This window comes from Saccopteryx bilineata, chromosome 3, assembly GCF_036850765.1.
Source record: "Saccopteryx bilineata isolate mSacBil1 chromosome 3, mSacBil1_pri_phased_curated, whole genome shotgun sequence".
Taxonomy (NCBI): Eukaryota; Metazoa; Chordata; class Mammalia; order Chiroptera; family Emballonuridae; genus Saccopteryx; species Saccopteryx bilineata.
Window position 1 is genome coordinate 257,098,738 of NC_089492.1, and position 16,534 is coordinate 257,115,271.

Genomic DNA, 16,534 nt, shown 5'->3' on the forward strand with positions numbered 1-16,534 from the left:
AGGCTCTCAATAAATATTGGTTGAATAAATGAAAATGTCTTAGGAAATCCTCCTTGAGGCCTCTTGCCAATTTATGCTCTTCCAGGTGATTTTGATTTCTTCAGTTACACAAACGACTTATACTTTGTTACCCATATGCTTCAAATATTGACTGACTTTCTTTCTTGCAGCAACACACATTTTGGCAGCTCAGTTTCTCATCTCCTGGGCTCATTGAACGTCACCAAACATTTACACAGTTTACCTTCCTTTTTTCCTGTTAAATAAATCCTTTTTAAGTTTTAGGTGAAATTTTACTACTAGTAACACTCAAGGCTGTCTTTGCCTTACCCATGGCCTATCCGAGCTGTTTTCTATAGTCTGCACACTAGGCTATTTATAAATTATGCCTTATTTCTTCCATAGCTGCTGCCATTACCACCATTGTGGGCCCAAGAGATTCTCTGGTTTCCTCCATACCTTTTCCGATTCAGGGCATGTCATTGCACACTTCCAGTCAGTTGATTAAAGTCAGCTCCCCTGGGAGACTCGGCCCAGCTCCTACTTTTTCATATCCTAATTGAACCACGCAAGGGTCAGAACTGGTCTTTGAACCATCTCTTTCTCTTGCTTTTGGAGCACCATCACAGTTCTTTTCTCATCCTTATCCTTATCAACAAGGTACTCAGAGGCCTAGTTCTTGGTGTATACCCAGTTTATCTATTTTATCTCAGTTCTGTCTCTATAGAGCTACTGAAAACTAGAATCATTAAAGGTGAGACTGTCATCTGCATTTTTAACACAAACCCCAAATGATTATTCTGTATATTAACATTTTAGAATTACTATTTGTGAGAAAACTCTTATTTATTATCTACACTATGTGGAAAATATTGCAGAGAAAATATGTGGAGATATTACGGGTTCAGTTCCAGACCACCACAGTAAAGCAAATGTCACAATGAAGCAAATCACATGATTTTTTTTGGTTTCCTAGTGCATATAAAAGTTATTTTTTAGTCTAACCAGTGGTGGCACAGTAGATAGAGTGTCTACCTAGGAAACTGAGCTCCCTGGTTCAAAACCCTAAGGTTGCCAGCTTGAATGCAGGCTCGTCCAGTTGAGCATAGGGTCACCGTCTTGAGTGTAGGATCATAGACATGACCCCATGGTTGCTGGCTTGAAGCCCAAGGCCGCTGGCTTGAGCAAGGGGTCACTGGCTGGACTTTAGTACCCCAGTCAAGACACATATGAGAAGCAATCAGTGAACAACTAAGGTGCCACAACAAGAAGTTGATGCTCTCCATATCTCTCCTTTCCTGTCTCTCTCTCTCTCTTCTCATTCTTTCTCTCTCTTTCTCCCTCTCTCAAGAAAAAAAGTTATTTTTACATTATACTGTAGTCTGAGCGTGAAATAGCATTTTTTCTTTTTCTTTTTTTCTTTTTCTTTTCTGAAGTTGGAAACGGGGAGGCAGTCAGACAGACTCCCACATGCGCCCAACCGGGATCCACCCGGCATGCCCACCAGGGGGCAATGTTCTGCCCATCTGGGGCGTTGCTCTGTCGCAGCCAGAGCCATTCTAGCACCTGAGGCAGAGGCCATGGAGCCATCCTCAGTGCCTGGGCAAACTTTGCTCCAGTGGAGCCTTGGCTGCGGGAGGCGAAGAGAAAGACAGAGAGGAAGTAGAGGGGGTGGGGTGGAGAAGCAGATGGGTGCCTCTCCTGTGTGCCCTGGCTGGGAATCGAACCTGGGACTCCTGCACGCCAGGCCGATGCTCTACCACTGAGCCAACTGGCCAGGGGCATTTTGTCTTTTAAAAATGTACATACTGCCTGACCTATGGTGGCGCAGTGGATCAAGCATCGACCTGGAATGCTGAGGTCGCTGGTTCAAAACCCTGGGCTTGCCCTGTCAAGGCACATATGAGAGTTGATGCTTCCTACTCCTCCCTTCATTTCTCTCTCTCTCTCTCTCTCTCTCTCTGTCTCTCTCTCTCTCTCTCTCTCCTCTATAATAAATAAATAAATAAAATAATTTTTTTTAAATGTACATACCTTAATTAAAAAATACTTTTTTTCTAAAAACTGCTAATCATCATCTGAACCTGTTGGAAAAATGACACTGATAGACTTGCTTAGTGCAGGGTTCAAAAGCATAATAAAGTGAAGTGCAATAAAGTGAGATATGCCTGTATTCTATGAACAAGCATAGATGGAGAAATGATTTGGCTCTCTTCAGACACACCACCTTGCTTACATTCAAGGGCCTAAAACTAGCTGGTAGATTACAGCAATGTGAAACTAGAGGCCAAAATATGACCTTGTAATAAAAAATAGACTTTGGAGAGTGACCAACATATAGATCGTGGTTCATATATTTTCTATCTGTTATGTTACTTATCTGTATAAGCTTTAGGTTTTTTTTATTCCTCCATTTACTTATTTATTTATTTATTTATTTTTCTGAAGTGAGAAGCAGGGAGGCAGAGAGACAGACTCCTGCATGTGCCTGACCAGGATCCACCTGGTATACCCACTAGGGGGTGATGCTCTACCCATCTGGGCTGTTGCCCTTTTGCAACCATTCTAGTGCTTGAGGCGGAGGCCATGGAGCCATCCTTAGCACCTGGGCCAACTTTGCTCCAATGGAGCCTTGGCTGTGGGAGGGGAAGAGAGAGATAGAAAGGAGAGGGGGAAGGGTGGAGAAGCAGATAGGCGCTTCTGTGTGCCCAGGCCAGAAATCGAACCCAGGACTTTCATACGCCGGCTCAACTCTCTACCACTGAGCCAACTGACCAGGCTCTCTTTATTTCCACTTTAAAATTAGAATAATAATACTGACTCAGAGTTGTTATAAGAGTTCACAAGAATTCTCTCAACCGTAATCATTGAACAACTACTGTGTGCCAAGCACTGTTCTACACATTACAAATATACCAGAAAACAAAATAGTTTATGCCCTTAAGGAGCATACATTCTAGTGGGGATATGTATAAAAAGTGCTTAGACTCCACCATGTAGGGAACACACTATAAATGGTTATTATTAACAAATATTTAAGGATAAGGAGGAGTATATTTGTTTTGCTTTGTCACTGTTAGGATCCAGAGAATTATAGGATATATTATTTGCCCACCTGGAACTTAAATATGGATGGTCAATGAGACATATAATTGTTCATTTTATAAATATTAACTCAGTGCTATATTGAGCCAGGCACTATGATTTACAAATATGAGTCCCTACTCTTAAAAAAACCTTCAATTTAGTTGGGAATATAAGTAAAATGAAAATTTCAATGTAAAAAAAAATGCAACAAGACTTTAAGAGAAGTAATAATAAAGTGATCAGAAGAGTGTTACTGCCTTTATATGCACATGAACATAAGATGGACATACTTTGACAGGTGGCAATGAGGTATATGGCTAATTCAGTAAAGGGGTAAGAAAAGAGCCCCCCTGCCAAGTGAACTAAGCAGGAGATGAACCTTAGCAGCATTCACCTCTCAGACTTATTTTATGGTTTCCATTTCTCAATGTGGCCCTGACTAGAGCTGAAGTAATACTGACAGTGAGAAGTGTTGTTTTTGGCCAAAGAATAGTCTGCAGGGGAGAGGGAAAGAAGTAAAGGGAAAAAACATAACTTAAGTTATAAGGAAATGTTGATTTCTGGGAGCACTAAGTTTCTAGCTGAAACATAGCATAAATATAAGGAAAACAGGGCTATAAATGAAAGATAGGGCCTGTGCATGGCAGGCCTTGAATGCCAGGCTTGGCCTGTGAACTTAGTTTAGTAAAACTCTGTATGATCACTGAAGACTTTTGAATGGGGGAGTAATATGATCAGAACCATGGTTGGAATAATACATTTGAAGAAAAGTAGTATATAATAGATACCATAGTCGTCCTCCCTTATAAGCAATTTCCTTGTCCGCAGTTTCAGTTACTCATGATCAACTGCAGTCTGCAATATTAAATTGATAATTCCAGAAATAAATAATTCATAAGTTTTAAATTGCACACCATCCTGCTGTATCCTGCCCAGGACGTGAATCATCCCTTTTTCCAGCATATCTACACCATATACACTACCCACCTATTAGCCACTTAGTAGCTATCTTGGTTATATAACTGTCCTGGTATCACAGTGCTTGTGTTCAAGTAACCCTTATTTCACTCAATAATGGCCCCAAAGCACAAGGGTAGTGTGTCTTCAATTTGGATATGCCAAAGAGAAGCTGTAAAGTGCTTCCTTTTCATTAGTTACTGTTGTTGATCTTTCATGATGCCTAATTTATAAATTAAACTTTATTATAGGCAGTCCTGGCCAGTTGGCTCAGTGGTAGAGCATCGGCCTGGCGTGCGGGGGACCTGGGTTCGATTCCCGGCCAGGGCACATAGGAGAAGCGCCCATTTGCTTCTCCACCCTCCTCCTTCCTCTCTGTCTCTCTCTTCCCCTCCGGCAGCCAAGGCTCCATTGGAGCAAAGATGGCCCAGGCGCTGGGGATGGCTCCTTGGCCTCTGCCCCAGGCGCTAGAGTGGCTCTGGTCTCAAAGAACAACACCCCGGAGGGGCAGAGCATCGCCCCCTGGTGGGCGTGCCGGGTAGATCCTGGTCAGGCGCATGCGGCAGTCTGTCTGACTGTCTCTCCCTGTTTCCAGCTTCAGAAAAATACAAAAAAAAAAAATTTATTATAGGCTATATATGTATAGGAAAAAACATATATATATATATATATATATGTATATATATAAACCATATGTGTGTGTATAGTGTTTGGTACTATCTGTGTTTTCAGGTATCCACTGGAGGTCTTGGGACATATCCCTCATGGGTAAGGGGGGACAACTGTACTATAAACTGGAAGATCATATGTGTTAATTAGTATTTGTGAAATAAATGAATGTGCAAGCCTTCCTGATTCCCTGGGAAATAAATAAACTAAAAAAGTTTTGATATGCAGACCTGGGTTTCATTTAAACAGGGCTTTGATATAGGGAGAAAGAAAAAATGTAGACTAATTAGACATGACATAAATTTGCAAACTTTGCATGACCACACCTATAGAGTGTTGACCAATAAGCTATTGTCACTTGGAGGCAGATTTCTAAAAATGTATTACAGGACTGTGTCTTTGAGAAAGTGAGATAAGTTTCAGTTTTTATTCCACAAACATTTACTGGATGTCTGTCAGATTTACCAGCACTGTGCTGTAGGTGATTTAACCATTGATTCAACTTGGAATTCAACTGTGAGCAAGGAGGTAACAGGCTACTATGGGAAAAGGGTTTGTAAATAACTAAAACTGTGTTTTAAGTGATACTGTTGAGGTAACTTGAATTCAGTAACTGAAATGAAGACTACATTACAGGTGGTACATTTACACAATGGAATACTACTCAAACATGTCCAAGATATCAAAGATATTTTGAGTATAAAATTATAGGGCTTCCAGTCAAGATAGCAGAGTAGTAAATGTGGTATTTGCATCCTCCCACAGCCACATCAGAATTAAAATTAAACTACAAAACAACCATCATTCAGAACTGCCTAAAATTTAGCTGAACAGAAGTCCTGTAACTAAGGATATAAAGATGAAGCCATGTTGAGACTGGTAATTAGGCAAGATGCAGAATGAACTGATCCCATACCCATGTGTGGTGGTGAAAAATCTAGAGGGATATTTTGGCTGCTCAGGTCGTATCCTTAAGGGTGAGAGATCCCAACCCCACACTAAGCCAGCAGCCCAGGGTTCTATGCTGAGAGGGGAAGTCCCATAACTTCTGGCTGTGAGAACCACTGTGCTTGAGTGAGACAGAGGTTGCAGGAGTCTCAATCTTTGCTCTTACGAGGCCCATGAATGGACTTAGTTGGACTCACTTGCTTTGAGCTCCAGCACTAGGGCAGCAGCTCAAAAGGCACCAGGAACATAGGTGGAGGAATTGAATTATTCAGTGAGTGGGAAAGGCAACTTTCTCCTAGACAAGTGCCGGCTGAGGCCATTGTTCCCTTTCAGAGCCCTGCGCTACACAGAGTGGCAAATGGATGCCATATCTGAGTCTCTATCAACCTGGATAACACTGTTTTCCCTGCCCTGGTAATTCCCTGAGACCCTGCCTGACCCAACTTGCAGGCCCACCCAAGCCTTTTACAGGGATTTTTCCATTCAAATGGCCTGTCTTGGTTCATGATTTAGATGTTTGTAAAACTTCTCAAGGGTTCACAAACCCCAGAGAAGCAATGTCTTGCCTCAGTGTGCCCCATACCTCTTGCCAAGCAGCGACAACCCCAGCACCAGCAGTAGTACTCCTCGGTTTGCAGCTTGGCCTTTCCTGGGTTTCTCCAGGCCCAGCCCAGCACAAGCAGTGGCCATCTGCAGATTGCTTTGTACCTCATGCTGGGTAGCCCTGGGCAGTGCACAGGTGGCAACTGATCTTGGCATGTACCTCTTAAGAAGTCCAGAGCCAGTGTACCCCTTGGATAGCTTCAGACCATGCCAGACAAGAAAAAGAACTTTCCAGATAAGAATAAGTTAAAGGAGTCCATCAACACCAAACTAGTACTACAAGAAGTGTTAAAGCATCTTATTTAAGATTAGAAAAAGACAGATAAAAAATATGAGTAATAAAATGGAAGTAAATATGTATGTATCAACAATTACTTTAAATGCAAATGTATTAAATGCTCATTGGGAACCAGATTCCTGCTGAAGCAAGTTATGCTCCATGGGATCAGCCCCTACACAGCAGATTCTCCATTCTGGTCATGGCCAGTCCTCACAACCAATCAACCTGGGAGTAAATCCCTCCCATTGATATGCTAATAACAATTAAGGCTCAACTTCAACAGCAGGGAGTACACAGCCCACATAGGAAGGCACACCCAACTCCAGTGACTGGGGAGCTATGCCACTTGGCCCTGTAGTACATCTTCTGTATAAGGCCACTCTACCAAGATTGGAAGACGTAGCAAATCTACATAATCCATAGGAATAAACATAGCAAGCAGCTATAATGAGGAAACAAACATGTCCCAAATGAAAAACCGGACAAAACTCCAGAAAAAGAACTAAGCAAAATGAAGGCAAGCAATCTACCAGATGCAGAGTTCTAAGCACTGGTTATAAGGATGCTCAATGAATTTAAGGGAAGAGTAGATGAACTTATAGTAAGAATCTGAACAAAGAGATAGGGGGAAAAAATGGAGTTAGAAAACAAAAAAGAACCATGTAGAAATGAGGAATTCAGTAACTGAAATGAAGACTACATTACAGGTGGTACATTTACACTATGGAATACTACTCAGCCATAAAAAAGAAGGAAATCTTACTATTTGTGACAGCATGAATGGACCTGGAAATCATAATGCTAAGTGAAATAAGCCAGTCAGAGAAAGACAAGTACCATATAATTTCACTTATATATGGAATATAATGAACACAATAAACTAACAAACAAAATAGAAACAGACTCATAGAGAACAGACTGACAGCTATCAGAGAGAATGGGAGTTTGAGGGCTAGGCAAAAAAGGTGAAGGGATTAAGCAAAAAAAAATTATAGATATAGACAACCGTGTGGGGATTTCAGGAGGGAATGGGAATGGGGGAAGTGGAGGAGGGTAGAAGGGTGATAGATAGTGTTGGAAGGAGACTTGGATGGGGTGGTAAACACAATGCAATATACAGATAGTGTATTATAGAATTGTTCACCTGAAACCTGTATAGTTTTATTAACAAATGTCACCCCAGTAAATTCAATTTAAAAAATGTTTTAAAAATAGAATATGACTCTAGCTGGTTTGCTCAGTGGTAGAGCATCAGCCCAGAGTATGGACGTCCTGTGTTCAATTCCCAGCCAGGGCAAACAGGAGAAGTGCCCATCTACTTCTCCACCCTTCCCCCTCTCCTTCCTCTCTATCTCTCTCTTCCTCTCTCACAACCAAGGCTCCACTGGAGCAAAAGTTGGCTCATGCACTAAGGATAGCTCCATGGTCTCTGTCTCAGGTGCTAGAATGGCTCCAGTTGCAACAGAGCAATGCCTCCTATTGGGCATGCTGGGCGGATCCCAGTCGGGCACATGCAGGATTTTGTCTCTCTGCCTCCCCACTTCTCACTTCAGAAAAATACAAAAAAAAAAAAAAAGAGAATACATTAAGGGAATTAGCTGTAGAGTAGATGAAGCAGAAGATCAGATCAGTGATTTGGAAGATAATGAAGCAAAAAACACCCAATCAGAACAGCAAAAAGTAAAAATCTAAAAAAATAAATATTGTTTAAGGAGTCTCTGGGGCAACTTCAAGCATACCAACATTCACATTGTAGGGGTTCCAGAAGAGAGCAACAAATAGAATACCTATTAGAAAAACTAATGACAGAAAATTTCCCTAAGCCAGTGAAGGAAATAGACATGCAAAGTCCAGAACACAGAGTCTCAAACAGATGAATCCAAAAAGGCCCACACCAACATACATCATAATTAAAATGCCAGAGGTTAAAGACAAAGAGAAAAGCAGTTAGTTACCTACAAGAGATCTCCCAAAGACTATCTGCTGATTTTTCAACAGAAGTGACATGAGATATTCAAAGTGATGAAAAACAAGGACCTACACCAAGAATTCTCTACCAAGCAAAGCTATCATTTAGAATCAAAGAGCAGAAAAGAGCTTCTCAGACAAGAAAAAGTTAAAGGAGTCTGTCGCTACCAAACCAGCATTACAAGAAATGTTAAAGTGTCTTATTTAAGAAGAAAGATTAAAAATATGAATAATAAAATGGCAATAAATACATATCTATCAACAATTACTTTAAATGCAAATGGATTAAATGTTCAATCAGAAGACATGGTAGTTGATTGAATAACAAAACAAGACATTTACATGTGCTGTCTTCAAAAGGCTTCGGGTTGAAAAATGCTCACAATAGTCAAGATATGAAAGCAACCTAAGGGTCCATCAGTAGATGAATGGATAAAGAAGTGGTGCATATATACAATGGGATGTAACTCAGCCATAAAAAAGAATGAAATTTTGCCATCTGCAACAACATGGATGGACCTGAAGAGTATTATGCTAAGTGAAATATTTCAGACAAAGAAATGCCTGACCTGTGGTGGCGCAATGGATAGAGTGTCAACATGAAATGCTGAGGTTGCCGGTTCAAAACCTCCAGCTTGCCCAGTCAAGGCTCATATGAGAAGCAACACAAGTTGATGCTTCCCACTCCTCCCCACACTTTCCCTCCCTCCCTCTCTCTCCCTCCCTCTCTCTCCCTCCCTCTCTCTCTCCTCTCTCTAAAATCTATTAATAAAACCTTAAAAAAAAGTCAAAGACAAATGCCATATGATTTCACTTATATTTGGAATCTAAAAAACAAGCAGAACAGAAACAGTCTTAGATACAGAGAACATCTTGACAGTTGCCTGATGAGAGGAGGGATGGGGGAATGGGTGAAAAGGGTGAAGGGATTAAGAAATACAAATTGGCAGTTACAGAATAGTCATGGAGATGTAATATACAGCATAGGGAATTGTAGTCAGTAATACTGTAATTATGTACGGAATGAGATGGATACTAGATTTATCAGGGTGATTGCTTCATAAGCTATCTAAATATCTAATCATTTTGTGGTACATCTGAAACTAATATAATTTTGTATGTCGACTGTAATTGAAAAATAAAATTAGCCTGACCAGGTGGTGGCGCAGTGGATAGAGTGTCGGACTGGGATGCAGAGGACCCGGGTTCGAGACCCTGAGGTCGCCAGCTTGAGTGCAGGCTCATCTGGTTTGAGGAAAAGCCCACCAGCTTGAACCCAAGGTCGCTGCCTCCAGCAAGGGGTTACTCGGTCTGCTGAAGGCCCGTGGTCAAGGCACATATGAGAAAGCAATCAATGAACAACTAAGGTGTAGCAACGCACAATGAAAAACTAATGATTGATGCTTCTCATCTCTCTCTGTTCCTGTCTGTCAGTCCCTGTCTATCCCTCTCTCTGACTCACTCTCTGTCTCTAAAAAAATAATAATAATAAAAATAAAAATAAAAAATTATTAAAAAGAAAAATAAAATTAATTGAAAAGATTTATAAAATTAGCCTGACCAGGCATTGGTGCAATGGATAGAGCATTGGACTGGGATGCAGAAGACCCAGGTTTGAGGTTCCGAGGTTGTTGGCTTGAGTGTGGACTCATCTGGTTTGACCACAGCTCACCAGCTTGAACCCAAGGTTGCCTGGCTTGAGCAAGGTATCACTCAGTTTGCTGTAGTCCACCCTTCTCCCCTGTCAAGGCACACATGAGAAAGCAATCAATGAACAAGTAAGGTACCACAAAGAGTATTGATGCTTCTCATCTCTCTCCTTTCCTGTCTGTCTGTCCCTATCTGTCCCTCTCTCTGACTCTGTCACAAAATAAATAAATAAATAAAAAAGATTTATGAAATTCTATCAGGTTGTGTGCAACTTGGTCTGTGCTTTATGGGGCAGTTTTTCTAGAAATTTAGAAGTGTTGACTTCACTTGAGAAGCTACAGTTTTAGAGTGAAATTTAAAAACAGAATTTTTATTTTCTGAGAAAATATTCTTTATTTTAAAATAACACATGTACTTTAAAGCTTATTTGAACTCATAAAAAGGCAAAAAGAAGAAAAACATAAATGTCACCCTCCTAAGGAAAAAATCACTATTTTCATGTTCATGTATATTTCCTTCCAGGCTTTTTTTCCACGAGGATGGTATATGTTGATCTTAAAAGAAGATACAACTGAAATTTAAGTGAACATGAAACTAGCATTAGATCTCTTATATTTATTCTGGACCACACACTTTTAAAATCCCAGATTAAGGCAGAATACCCATCTGTGGTTTCTTTGTTTTTATTTTTTAATTTTAGTGAGAGGAGGGGAGGCAGAGACAGACTCCTACATGCTCCTGGACCAGGATCCACCAGCAAGCCCACTAGGGGGCGATGCTCTGCCCATCTGGGTTCCTTGCTCCGTTGCAACCAGAGCCATTTTTAGCACCTGAGGCAGAGGCCATGGAGCCATCCTCAGCTCCCAGGGCCAGCCTGCTCCAATTGAGCCATGGCTGCAGGAGGGGAAGAGGAGAGAGAGATAAACGAGAGGGGAAGGGTTGGAGAAGCAGATGGGCACTTCTCCTGTGCACTCTGGACAGGAATTGAACCTGAGACATCCACATGCCAGGCCAACACTCTGCCACTGAGCCAGCTGGCCAGGGCTGTGGTTTATTTGTTTTTTTATTTAAATATAGTTGGTATACAATATTATATTAGTTATATTAATTTCATATGTACAATACATAAGAATTTGACATTTTTTATACCTTACAATGTGATTACCTCACTAATTCTAAACATCACTCACTATGCAAACTTATCACAATGTTATTGACTGCATTCTTTTTCACCCATTTATCCCTTCACCCCTACCCCTCTGGCAGCCATCCCTTTGATCTCTGTTTCTATGAATCTGTTTTTGTTTTGTTAGTTTGTTTTTAGATTCCACATATCAGTGAAACCATAGAGTATTTGTCCTCTTTGTCTGACCTATTTCACTTAGCATAATACCTTCTAGGTTCATTCAGGTTATCTCAGATGGAAAGATTTCATTATTTTTTATTGTGGCATAATATTCCCTTGTGTGTATATACCACATCTTTTTATCCATTCATCTGTTGATGGACAGCTAGGTGCTCCCATATCTTGCCTATTGTAAATAATGTAGCAATAGACATAGAGGAGCACATATCTTTTCAAATTAGTGTTTTCATTTTCTTTGGAGAAATGCCCAGAAGTAGAATTGCTGAGTCCAGTGGTAGATTTATTTTTTGGGTTTTTTAAATTTAATTTTTTATTTTTTATTTATTGATTTTAGAGAGAGAGAGAGAAATGTCTATTTGTTCCACTTATTTATGCATTCCCAGGTTGATTCTTGTATGTGCCCTGACCAGGGATTGAACCTACAACCTTGACATATCGGAACAACACTAACCAACTGAGCTACCCAGCCAGGTATTTTTAGTTTTTTGAGGAATTTCCATACTGTTTCCCACAGTGGCTACACCAATTTACAGTCCCAGCAACAGTGCCCAAGTGTTCCCTTTTCTCTCCATCCTTGCCAACATGTTGTTTGTTGACTTTTTTATAATAGTCATTCTGACAGGTGTGAGGTAGTATATCATTCTGGTTTTGATTTGTGATGTTAAGCATCTTTTCATCTGTCTGTTGACTATTTGTATGTCTTTTTGAGAAATGCCTTTTCATGTCCTCTGCATTTTTTTTATTGGATTGTTTATTTTTTTGTTATTGAGTTGTGCAACACAGAAATACAAAGCTGGGGATGTCAACCCAGTACCTGGATATTCCAAAAAAGTAAAAACAAAAAAACAGCAGAAGGACCAGATGCAGAAGATATAGCCATTTATTACTCATCTTCCAGGGGAAGCCCAGTGGCAGCCAATCGGGCTAGTAAGAACCACACCTAAACAGCTCCCTTTCTCCTTCTTATACATTGTAGGAGAGAGGGGAGAGCACTACTGAAAACAGCAGAAAACACTCTGGCTTGTGTATGGGAAAGTCTGGCCTTCCCTTCAGAACACTTTGTGAGAACTTCCTGGGACCAAGCTGTGTTTCTCCCTCATTATGGCTGCTGGCCAGACAGCTATCTAGCATCTTGTAAGGGGAAAGGGTCATGTCCAGCATTGGCCCCGCAAGTTGTATGAGTTTCTTGTATATTATATTTTGGATACTAAGCCCTTATCAGATAAGTCATTTGTGAGTACATTCTCCCATTGAGTAGTTAGTCTTTGTTTTGTTGATACTTCCTGTTGCTGTGCAGAGACTTTTTTAGTTTGATGAAATTCCACTTGTGTATTTTTGCTTTTGCTTCTCTTGCTGTAGGGGATATATTCAAAAAGATATTTCTCAGACTGATGTCAAATAGTTTACTACCTATGTTTTCTTCTAGGAGTTTTATAGTTTCAGGCTTACATTTAAGTCTTTAATCTATTTTGAATTTATTTTTATATATGGTGTAAGAGAGTAGTCCAGTTTGATCTTTTTGCACGTATCAGTCCAGTTTTCCCAACATCGTTTGTTGAAGAAACTATTGTTACTCCATTGTAGATTCTTACCTTCTTTGTCATAGGTTAATTGACCATACAAGCGAGGGTTTATTTCTGGGCTCTCTATTCTGTTCCATTGATCTGTGTGTCTGTTTTTGTGCCAGTACCATACTGTTTTGATTATTATAGCTTTGAAATATAGTTTAAAATCAGAGAGCATGACACCTCCAACTTTGTTTTTCTTTCTCAAGATTGCTTTGGCTATTTTTGGTCTTTTGTGGTTCCACGTAAATTTTAGGATTATTCTAATTCTGAGAAGAATGCCATTGGTATTTTGATAGGAATTGCATTGAATCTGTAGATTGCTTTGGGGAGTATGGTTTTTTTAACAATATTTTTTCAGTCCAGAAGCATGTTATATCCTTTCATTTGTCTCCTAGTCAGTTTCTTTCTTCGATGTCTTATAGTTTTTAGAGTACAGGTATTTTACCTCCTTGGTTAGACTTATTCCTTGGTATCTCATTCTCTTTGATGCAGTTGTAAATGGTACTGTTTTCTTAACTTCTCTCAACTGTTTGTTACGAGTGCTTAGGAACACAACAGACCTCTGTATATTAATTTTGTATTCTGCTACTTTACTGAATTATTTTATTAATTTTTGGTGGATACTTTAAGTTTTCTATATATTCAATATCATATCATGTCATCTGCAAATGTTTTTGTATATTCTCACCAATTTCCCTTCCTGCTGAATGAGAAGCATGCGAAGTCAGGGAATTTATTTCACTGTTCCTGTTTCCTACAGGTGCCCCTGACCCCACAGCTGGGGCTAGCATTGATGATGAGAACTGTTGGCATTTGGATGAAGAACAGGTGAAAGAACAAGTGAAGCTCTTTCTTTCCCAGGGTGGTTACTATGGCTCTGGAAAGCAACTCAATTCAATGTTTGCCAAGGTAAAATATGAAAAGTTTCTTTTTTTTAAACTTTTTAAAGTAAACTGAGCTCACCACACTTTTGGCTTTGTGCATTATAGTCAGTTCACCTGCTCTAGCCGAACCAAATGCTTGAAAACTAATGGGAGACATTGATCAGAGCAGACCTGAGCAGATTGCATCCAGGGAGTCCTGATACCGCACCCTGTTATCCCTTTCTTCTGCTCCACTCTCTGATTGAGTTAACATTGCTGGGGTTTTAATAATGAAGACTTGAACTCAAGACTTCCCAAAACTGCCCGAAGAGGCCTGGAAGAGATTTTTGGTGCTGGGGGCTTTCTTTCCTTCTTTTAAACACATTTAGTAAAATACAATTCACATACCATCAGATTCACCCATTTTAAAGTGTACATTTCAGTGGGGGTTTTTTGTTTTGTTTTTTTTTAACAGAGACAGAGAGTGAGTCAGAGAGAGGGATAGACAGGGACAGACAGACAGGAACGGAGAGAGATGAGAAGCATCAATCATTAGTTTTTCATTGCGCATTGCAACACCTTAGTTGTTCATTGATTGCTTTCTCATATGTGCCTTGACCGGGGGCCTTCAGCAGACCAAGTAGCCCCTTGCTGGAGGCAGCGACCTTGGGTTCAAGCTGGTGGGCTTTTGCTCAAACCAGATGAGCCCGTGCTCAAACTGGTGACCTCGGGTCTCGAACCCGGGTCCTTTGCATCCCAGTCCGATGCTCTTTTCACTGTGCCACCTCCTGGTCAGGCTCAGTGGGTTTTAGTATATTCACATATGTGCATGCATCACCACAGTCAACTTTAGAACATTTTCATCACTTTAAGAAGAAAGCCCATGGCCCTGGCCGGTTGACTCAGTGATAGAGCGTCGGCCTGGTGTGCAGGAGTCCCAGGTTCGATTCCTGGCCAGGGCACACAGGAGAAGCGCCCATCGCTTCTCCACCCCTCCACCTCTCCTTCCTCTCTGTCTCTCTCTTCCCCTCCTGCAGCCAAGGCTCCACTGGAGCAAAGTTTGCCCGGGCGCTGAGGATGGCTCTGTGGCCTCTGCCTCAGGCGCTAGAATGGCTCTGATTGCGGCAGAGCGACGCCCCAAGATGGGCGGAGCATCGCCCTCTGGTGGGCATGCCGGGTGGATCCCAGTCGGGTGCATGCAGGAGTCTGTCTGACTGCCTCCCCGTTTCCAGCTTCGGGAAAATACAAAAGAAGAAAAAAAAAGAAAGCCCATACCCTTTAGTTATTCCCCTAATGCATTTCCCCTCCTCCAGCCCTAAGTAATCACTAATCTACTTTTTGTCTCTATAGATTTCCCTATTCTGGACCTTATTAGGAATGGAATCATATAGTATGTAGTCTTTTGTAACTGGTTTCTTTCACTTAGCATAATATTTTCAAGGGTCAGCTGTGTTAATAGCATGTATCAGTACTTCATTCCTTCTTATGGCTGAATAATATTCCACTGTATGGATACACATTTTGTTTTTCCATTTGCCTGTTGATGGCCATTTGGATGTTTTCCATTTTTTGGCTATTATAAATAATGCTGCTAGACACATTCTTGTACAAGGTTCTATGTGGACATATGTTTTCATTTTTCTCTAGGACATGGAATTGACAGGTCATACGATAACTCTATGTTTAGTTGTTTGAGGAACTGCTAAAATGATTTCCAAAGTGGCTGCAACATTTTACATTTCCACCAATGGTATATGAGGGTTCAGATTTCTCTATATTCTCACCAACACTTGTTATCTGACTTTTTGATTCTAGCCATTCTAGTGGGGGTGAAGTGGTATCTTATTGTGCACAGCAGGCTTTCTTGATACATGTAGAGAACTTGCTTACAAAACAAGAGGCTTTCTAAAGGCTCTTTGGAAATACCGTGCTTAGGTACTTCATCTTCTCCTCCCCGTCCTCTTCTTTCTTCTTCTACTTTTTTTTTATGATGAACAATCACCAACCTCTTTCCCCTCCTATGTGTCAGGTTCGAGAGATGCTGCGGATGAGAGATTCCAATGGAGCCAGGATGCTGACGTTAATAACTGAGCAGTTTATGGCCGACCCACGACTCACACTTTGGAGGCAGCAAGGAACAAGCATGACAGATAAGTGCAGACAGCTCTGGGATGAGCTAGGTAAGTCCCATATCTCAGAGAAATGGAGAAGTGCTATGTCTGTCCTACCAGCTGCTCCCTGGCAACAGTGTCAGTGAACATTGCTATCAGTCATTACATAGATCTTGCTGAGTGAACTTTAGCCAGGCTGGTGGAAGATTTAGGCTCTACAGAGGTTACCAGAGTAATCTGAACTCTTGTGTTGCTTCCACAGTCTTGTGGTTTGTTATTGAGTCTTCTGTTCCAGATGGTACCACATAGAAACCTTTGCTGAGAGAAAACTTCTTCTGTTGGCTTCTGTTGCATGGCACTAGCCTGGCTCTCCAAATACTTAGCCTCATATTTCTCCCTTTCCCTAGCTCTGTTCTTCTTTTTCACTCCTTGGCCTTGGACATCTATTCTTTCTCTTTACTCTT

The 16,534-nt window shown here is 40.9% G+C and overlaps 1 protein-coding gene across 1 annotated transcript in view; it reads left to right on the forward strand.

Moving 5' to 3' along the window:
- Positions 1-16,534, forward strand: part of ZSWIM5 (zinc finger SWIM-type containing 5) — a 192,553-nt gene that overhangs the window by 114,634 nt on the left and 61,385 nt on the right. Inside the window, exons 3-4 of the mRNA XM_066269323.1 lie at positions 13,857-14,005; positions 15,989-16,139. Of these exons, the coding sequence (XP_066125420.1) occupies positions 13,857-14,005; positions 15,989-16,139 (300 nt within the window). The remainder of the gene's footprint in view (positions 1-13,856; positions 14,006-15,988; positions 16,140-16,534) is intronic.